Here is an 8,706-nt window from a genome sequence, read left to right on the forward strand (position 1 = left end):
GTGTATAGTGTTAGTTAATGACTCAATATATGTTTTACCATTTAGACCAATTTGATATTGTAAATAAGAAAACAATTCTATGGAAACTATGTAAAATATTATTACCCTTACATTTTACAAGGACGCTAAAAACTATACTCGATAGAAGGACATATAATATAGACACTAAAGTGGCAATGTTAGTAGACTATCATAAAAAAATATGTTTGTGTCATCAACAAGAGTCGTAAATATCCCATTGTGGATCCAACTATGTTTAAACTTTTATCAGTTTCCAAAAATATAACCAGATAGTGAAAAATAAATTGTATTGTTCACATAATTAGTCCATTTTGTAATTGGAGATATTACAAGTTCCGTTAAAGATATTCAAACTAGTTTACCAAAATTAAATATAGGTAGAGTCTGACATTAGCACGACTGTATTTTCAACAGCTCATCGACGATGACGTTCGATATTTGACATTTTATAATATTTGACAGCACTCGCGGGAGATGTAAACATCTGGACACGTCCCAGGGGCTTAATAAATATGCATTTTCATCCAACATTCATACAAATATTTGGTTGAACGAGTTCAATCCTTTCTGTGCTATGCAAATGTTCGCTTGGATCTGCATCAGTATGTTTATGTTATATCCAAAATATAAAAAATAAGTTAAATACTAGTTTTAATGGTATTTATTATGCTTAGTCTATTTTAATTAATTTCTATTTTGTTCCCTGGTGAAAAATGGAATAGTAGATAACAGGTCAATGTAATGCACTCGTAAGGAATTTTGAGTGTACACGTGAATTCGAAATCTCTTTTGACGTGTTAGCTATAGCATTTTTTCATTATGAAATGCTATATCATGCATTTCTAACACAATATAATTGGTTGTATTATCATTTAAAATTAATGCCAGGGAAAAACGTTTCGGGTATTTTCACAGCTTCACAAATTAGGTATACGTTGAGCTGTGCTTGTTGAAAGTACATGTTTATGTATGTTGAATGCTTGGAAAATTCAAACCCTCCACCGAACAGACTCGTCGCTGTAGTCTTAGTCTTGTATAGCTGTTTTTATAGTTATAAATATAATAATTAGGCCTAAGTGGTACAGTATGATATTTTTATTGTTATTGAGCTAAAAAGAACAAATTAAGAGTATCTTTTTTGAAGTATGTTAGCCTAACTTCTGAGACAGCAATGATGAGGTGATTTATTTCGGTTACTGTATACTGTGTAATGAGGCCCCTAATAGTTACGCACAATAATAAAGTCTCCCTACTGCCACAGAAAACATACTGGTATGTTTTCTGTGCTGCTGCATATTAAAGCCGCTACTCTCACAATTTGGTCGCTCTGATACAATGAAGTTTCTTTCCTTCACAACTTGTTGTTCTGTTTTACAATGCAGATATTATTCTACACTATCTACTTGCTATAATGAAATATGTAGCTGCCTTACTGCACAATGTATATTCTCTCATAATTAATAAGTAAGTGTGGTTTAATTTTGTCAATATATTTAATTGATTTGGGCAGTTTAAGTAACTTTTGGTATGACCTGTATTGCCTGTAACTTTTACATCTTAGTACTACAATAATCAAATAAAATCAAATCAATCAATCTTTATTCCAAGACAACAATGTACAAAAATCATACAATGCTGTATCAATGTAGGCTGTGTCAATATGTAAACAGTGAATTAATAAAACATTTCAAAGGTCAAAGCAATTGTCAAAATATTCTTCTAAGTCATAAAAACAGTATTTCAATAACAAATTCTTAACAGCTATTTTAAATTTATTTAATGGTAACTCATGAATATAATGTGGTAGGTGATTGAATAACTTAATCGAGGAATATTTAAAGCTTTTTTGAGTAATACTATAAGTACAGTAATAATTTCTCAGTTTAGCACAGTTTCTGGTCTTATAACTATGGATATCACAGTGGGAAGACAAAGTGTTTAAGTTCTTTTTACAATACATAAGACAGTGAAAAATATATATATATACAAATAAAAGGCATGACAGATAAACAACTAAAAAATGGGCTTACAATGAGTTTTCGGTAGAACACCAGCAATTAATCTAAGAGCTCTCTTCTGCAACACAAATAAAGATTTTACATAACCACAATTAGCCCAAAGAATGGTACCATACAAAGCACAATTATTACTGTGAAAGGTACCCTTGTGGTAGCTTAAACTGTAAAAATATTTGATCATCAAGAATTGGGAACAACATTTGGCATAACGCGTAGTGATTTGAAATAGTAAATTTAAATGTATAATGCTGTATTGTTCACTACAATCTCCACTGCCTCTTTTTACACCAATCACTGATCTTTCGTTTTGTTTCTTCCTTCTGTTTCTTGTTTTCTTTGAACTCTTTCCAATACGCATGCGATCGCCATAAATACCTCCACCACCACGAATAAAACACAGCGTACAATAATGCAAAGCTAACGAACACAAAACCTTCGAAATTCTTCACAAACTCCATCAATTATGTCTTGGCTCAATTGTCGTTACCAAAACAGTCGGTTGGTTTTGTAGGTAAAATAGGTAAAAATGTATGAGGTACCTTTGAAATCAAAATGTACATAGTTGGGCTACGCGTTAAGTCAATTTCAGGTTTAATGGTTGACTATTGTCATTCCTTATAAATGAGTGTTCCTGCATTGATTTCTTCCTATTATTTTAATATTGCATTGCTTCAAATGAATCTGATAGTTGCTCAATTTGCTTGATTTGGTAAAGGAAATAGATTTTATATACAATTATTCTAAAATTGAATATGTATTTTTCTCTAAAATTGTACAACACAAAGCAATATGGCTTGTTTAATTTTGTAATAAACAGTTTAACAACTACATTAACACAAACGCGTAACTAAACACTGGTCAATTCACTTTACATTGTTCATGTAGTAGTTTAAACTAACTTTAACTCGTTGAATTATCAAAAAATCTATTTAAACTATTTTATTCTTGACAGTACTATCTTCTCGGAGACTAGATAAGACTGACATTTATTTTATTACATCAATCACATGAATGAATATCTTTGTCAGCTTTTAGGTTGTATTCGTCTCTCGCTAAAGTAAATACAATTGTCGTATTCACCGATCAGGTTCGTTTATTAAAATCATGACTAACTGTGGTGCGTGTAAAAAATTGATCGTTGGAGAGAACGAAACGATTAAATGTGGGAAATGTATCAAAACGTTTCACTTGGGCTGTACTCCAATACAGTCTGAGGCCAACATAGCCCAGCTGGGAGTGAGAACGGAAACGTGGGAATGTCCAAAATGTACCTCGCAGTCAGAAGAAACCGTAGAGAGTTTCGTGGACGAAGTGGTCACAAGAAGTGTTATTGAAGATATTTTGGGAGAGATGAAGACGAGTTCCACACAGAAAATAGAAGCTGTGACGAAAGAGTTGGACGTGATGAAAAAGTCTGTTATGTACTTGTCAAGGCAAGTGGATGAGTACAAGAATACCGTACAACTGGTAGAGGAGGAAATGGGTCGCCTACAGACGGAAAACTCCAGGTTGCAGACCAAGAACGGGAACATGTGGAGAACCGTGATACGTCTGGGAGATGACGTCACTGAGCTGCAGCAGCTGAGGTGGAGAGAGGCAAGTGGAGGAGTTCAGGCAGCTAGAGAGGTGGTAGACGTAAGTAAAACTACTTACCACTTCTAAAATTTCCGTGAATGTCCATCCGTAAATTGAGGCTCCAACGATCCTCCGGCATCAAGCTCAAATCTGATAGCAATGTTACTACTATTCTAGCTGACTCTTACTCCTTTGGGATGGGGGAGTGAGCTGGCCTAATGGTTAGAGTGTGGGACTTTTGTCCAAGAGGTCCCGGGTTCAAATCCCACCAAATCACCGATAGATTTTATCTAAGTGATAATGCTGCAACCAGGGCTGGGGATAGTAGCTAGTAGATAGTAGATAGTAGCTGTACGTATGTATGTACTAGCTACTATCCCCGGCCCTGGTTGCAACCCCTAGGTCTAGCATGAAGTTATGTGAAACACAATCCCAGGCTCGTTCCTAGCGAGCTAGGACAAAAAACCTTTTGGATGACAAGTGTCGTCTTAACAGTAGTCGACAACGATTGGTGAGAAAATCTCTGCTCCCGCCCAGTGATTTTAAGTAGCTCGCTTGGCCACTATACGAGGTCTATAGCAACCGCTCTATATCTATAGGTATGCTCTATAGATTGTAGGGTATTTATAACCTTATCGGACAGTCTTAACTGTTTGTGGTATTTGTATTTGCCATATTTGTATCAACTTTTCACTTGTTATCCTCGTGTTTCAGGAGGTTGGTTCACCTAAAGCGGCTTTGGCACTGTGTCTCAGCTTTCTCTCAGTAGCTGGTATTTTGGGCTTCATCGCTTCAAGAGTGTTTAAAAGAGCAATGAAAATCATCACGAATGAGCAAGAGAAGCAGAACTCAACTTTCCTCTTTTGAAAATACAATTATCTTTTTTAGAAAATTTATAAAAAATTTAAAATAATATTTGAATTAGATCTAGCCGAAAAGTTAAGGAGCTCGTCAATCGTAGTGACGGCTAAAATTATGCGTTTCAAACTAATAACTTAAAGTAACCGCCGTTTATTGTGTTTCTAGTACAGTACATTAGCTTTTCATTGTTATTAATGGTCTACAGTCTATATTTTCTTCATAATCACGAACTAAAACTCACATAAGCCCCATACAACAGTGTTTTACCTGTCTTTCTGTTTATGTGTTAGCAATGCAACTTAGTCTGGTTAACGATATTCAAATTCATATGTTTAGACATTTTAAAGATGTGAATCGATGTTAGTAAAGGTTTAAATCACTAATATCATCCTGTTTGAAATTAGTTGAACAGCTTGGATATAATATGTAAGTATACAAAGTACCTTTTAGTGATTATATTTGCACTTTAAAAGCCGGATTTGAAGCAGTAAATCTTCCCCGACATAAGGGTAAATCCTACGTAACGAGATCGTTAAAAGTTGTTTAAAAGCCGAGAGAAAACGTGCAAACATCGCTTGTTATGAAAAGGTAGGCCAACTCAGAACTGCAGGTTTTACATAGGCATAAGCTCATACAATAAAAAATATCTCACTAGCTTATGCATACGACTAGTTTCCAAAAACAATTTTTCCTATCCCTTCTAAAAGTTAGGTGTAAAAATTGTGGTCAGCACTTAAAATATTTTGTTGACAACATTTAATCCAATAACAGTTACTAAAATCTACGCATTCCTGATTTGCACTTGATAACCATTGTTATACGTAAAAACTATTTTTAAAGTAAAAATGTTAAATAATTATTTTAAGAACATGTTAACGTACCTAAACTAACGACAACTTAGGACAACACGTATACGAGGCAAAGTTAAGACCGTATTTGTCTTAAAGAAAGTTTCCCGACTGAAGACGCTCAACTCATAAATAATCAGTTGTCTAATAGTCTGTAACCTCAAATGATTTTAAATTTTAGTTTATGGACGTTTCCTACGCTAAGTATTTTAACTACATTACATTAAGGAAGGTAATGAAGCTGTTCCACTTTTAAAGTTATTAACTATAAAACTTCGTTTACCTAACTACTCTATCTAACCTCATTGACATAACTTTTTTCTCCTCTTTGATAACATTTATTACATTACATAACCTATTAACGTAAAAAAAGAAGGAAATGTAGGCATGTTAGGTTAGATAGCGTACTTAGGTAAATGTTTATTTATAGCTAGTAACTTTAAAACGGAAGGAATTTCATTACCTCCCGAATCTTTGTGTAGTTAAAACACTTTGCGTAGGAAACCTCAAATAACTAAATAGGTAGTTTACCTTCTCAAATATGAACTTTTCAACACTTAAAAATATATATATTTCGGAGCCGAGTGTCCCCTAGTGGCTGGTTTACCTCTGCACAACACACGACAATGACGTCATGAATCTAGCAAACAACGCCACAGGGTCCAATAACAGATTATTTTCTTGCCTGATTTACAACGGGTATTCTGTCTCCATTTTGTCTATAATTTACTCCAAGTATGTTGAATTTTATGTTTCAAGAAATCTCTTCCCGAGAGACACAAAAACAAGAAAACCTAAAGTAATGATTGTACCAATGAGTAAAATTCAGCAAGATAATGAACAACAACAGATATAATGTTTGAAACCTCTTATTCATTTAACTACACAGTGTAGGTAATGCAATTAAGAGAAGGGTGTAGTAGGAGTAATAATTATTAGTGGGGTGGTTGTTTACACTGTGTATAACTCGACATTGTCGCAATATTACCTGAATACTTGTGGTAAGGAAATTATTCAAACATTAATCACTGGCGCTTAGAACCAACAGAGTAGAGTTTAGGACTTTATTTAAATATTACAGTGCTTTAGACCATTCCCACATAACGGTAGTAGTTTTTCCCCCAAACTACTTTATTAAATAAATCCACCGATAAAGAGTGCTGTAAAAAGAAAGTGTAATGTTCATTCTTTTTCAACAACTTCGTAACCATGCAAAATTTAAAATCGTTTATTGTAAGCAGTTTATTGTCTGCATTAACTATTATTGTATAAAAGTAAAAGGTAATATAAGTTGATGGTAACATCCACTTAGCGTGGTCCATCAAATAGCGTATGTTTTCTTCGAGGAAAAAAATAGCTCATCCTGTTTTATGTGGATTTTAAACTTGAATGTACATCTGTAAGTAGAGTATATTTTTAACTTTATGTTATACATTTATTTTATATACATTGATTAAACAAACAAATTCATAAATTTATGATTGAAAAATACTCTGCCTTAGCCTAAGTTTTTTGTCTTAGGACATTAGGCACGAGACCAGGATTGTTTTTCACATTACTGTAGGCTAGACCTAAGTGAGGCATTATCAATTGGATGGAATCCATTTGAAATCCATTGGAAGGATTTGAACCCGGGGATTCGGGGAACCGAAGTCCCGTGCACTGACCACTAGACCAGCTTTCTCCCCCATTAGCCTACGTATTAAATACTGTAAAATTTCAAATGATCGTATGACCACTAGACCAGCTTTCTCCCCCATTAGCCTACGTATTAAATACTGTAAAATTTCAAATGATCGTATGATTCATTTTCCAAACCAACCCTTATAACCCCAACCTAAATAAAATAAAAATAATATTAATATAAACATGTATAATATCTACTTAATAAAGTAACAGTAAGGACCCGGCCTCTCTATAGTTAACATAAAATACTATACTACACCAAGCCAAACCAATAAGCAGGTATTTGCCCAAAATCTGTTTCCAATAATCGAAAACAGCCTCAACCAAATACCAGTTCATGTTTATATATTGCTTTGGAAATAAAAGCGAAGGTTGTAAATGAAACCCAGCGCAAGGGCACAATAGTGGGACCGAAATTGTTTTTGAAATCGCGATTGGTTTTATAGGTTTGAGGTACGTGTTTTTGACGTTTGATTTTAGATTTTAAGAGATAAAGTGCATTTCAACATACCAAACTAAAAACTGAATCTCTTGTTTTTTCTTGAAAATTAAAAAATAACATTAAGTGATCATGTATAAGATATTTTCAACACGTTCTTATTTTTAGGAATGAACTTTAAGACTTAAAATGTAGTCAGCGGAATATCTTTTTTTAGAAGTGGAGGAAATACATTTCTTTACCCATGACTATAGTTTATATTTGTATTGCCACTATTATTAATCAACAAGCCTTATTACAAACCAACAACGTTCTGAAATTACAGGATAATTACAATTAATTATGAACTGATCTACTTCAGTTACAGTTACACCCTACACGATTATTTATTAATATTTCTCGTAAAAGAATCTCCTATTGAAAAAAAAAAAAAAACTAGAATAATCCACATTGAATCTAACCGATAGTTGATATTTTACACTCTACATTTAACAAACAAATAAACCTCCACGTCACTTACTTTCAAATATGTGTATCTTCTCCTGTCAACTTGTTACCTTTATTCGCTAAATCCTTGCAACCCTCGCCTTGTACAGCCTTAAATGTCTTCCTTTTAAGACTGGAATCCAAGTAGGTTATGTTATACAGCTAAATCCTACTCATATTTCGTCCATCATGGTTCACCACAATCAATACAAAACCATAGCCTCATTTAACACCAGCCACATGCCTTACGCACACCACTCATAGTTGTACATCCTTCCCTATAAACCAAACTCACTGTACACAACTCCTGCTTTTCAATCACTCATCACGCTCGGGCCTCTACTCTCTAACCACCACGTCCCTACTTCTTGTTCTTCTTTCTCTCGCTTCTAGTGTCTCCCAGCATCCTCCGCGCATCCTCCATGCTGTAGTTGAACTTGTTGAACCTAGGGTCGTCCTCGTCGTCAATGTCGCCGACCTGGGGGATGTCCTCTGTGGCCCAGCGATAGAGAGTCGGAGCCATCAGAGACACTAGCGTAATGTAGATACCGATGCCGATTTTCTGCGACCATCAGAATGTATATTTTAATATTGTAATTTTAATAGAATAGAGGTAATATGTTTTGTATTGGATTAAATGATATTTTTAAAATTATAGTTGTGGAATTGTGCCTAATTTTGAACAAGAGTAAGACCTAAGATATTTGATCTTTAGCACATAAATTATATTTATATAAAGGAGTCCCTACCACACTTATGCTAAATAGTTCCA

The 8,706-nt window shown here is 34.2% G+C and overlaps 1 protein-coding gene across 1 annotated transcript; it reads left to right on the forward strand.

The window, feature by feature from the left end:
* The first annotated feature begins 3,143 nt into the window (after positions 1-3,143).
* LOC129000269 (uncharacterized) lies at positions 3,144-4,481 on the forward strand. Its single transcript, XM_054427230.1, has 2 exons — positions 3,144-3,674; positions 4,329-4,481. Exons 1-2 carry the CDS (start codon positions 3,144-3,146, stop codon positions 4,479-4,481), a joined length of 684 nt encoding a protein of 227 aa, XP_054283205.1.
* Positions 4,482-8,706: the final 4,225 nt, after the last annotated feature.

This window comes from Macrosteles quadrilineatus, unplaced genomic scaffold (assembly GCF_028750875.1).
Source record: "Macrosteles quadrilineatus isolate MER2022 unplaced genomic scaffold, UCM_ALF_1.0 Scaffold_8__2_contigs__length_117827958, whole genome shotgun sequence".
In the NCBI taxonomy this organism is placed as follows: Eukaryota; Metazoa; Arthropoda; class Insecta; order Hemiptera; family Cicadellidae; genus Macrosteles; species Macrosteles quadrilineatus.

Coding starts and splice junctions, on each gene's coding strand:
- LOC129000269 (XM_054427230.1), top strand. CDS start 3,144: ATGACTAACTGTGGTGCGTGTAAAAAATTGATCGTTGGAGAGAACGAA. Junction 3,675..4,328: donor CAGCTAGAGAGGTGGTAGAC/GTAAGTAAAACT, acceptor CTCGTGTTTCAG/GAGGTTGGTTCACCTAAAGC.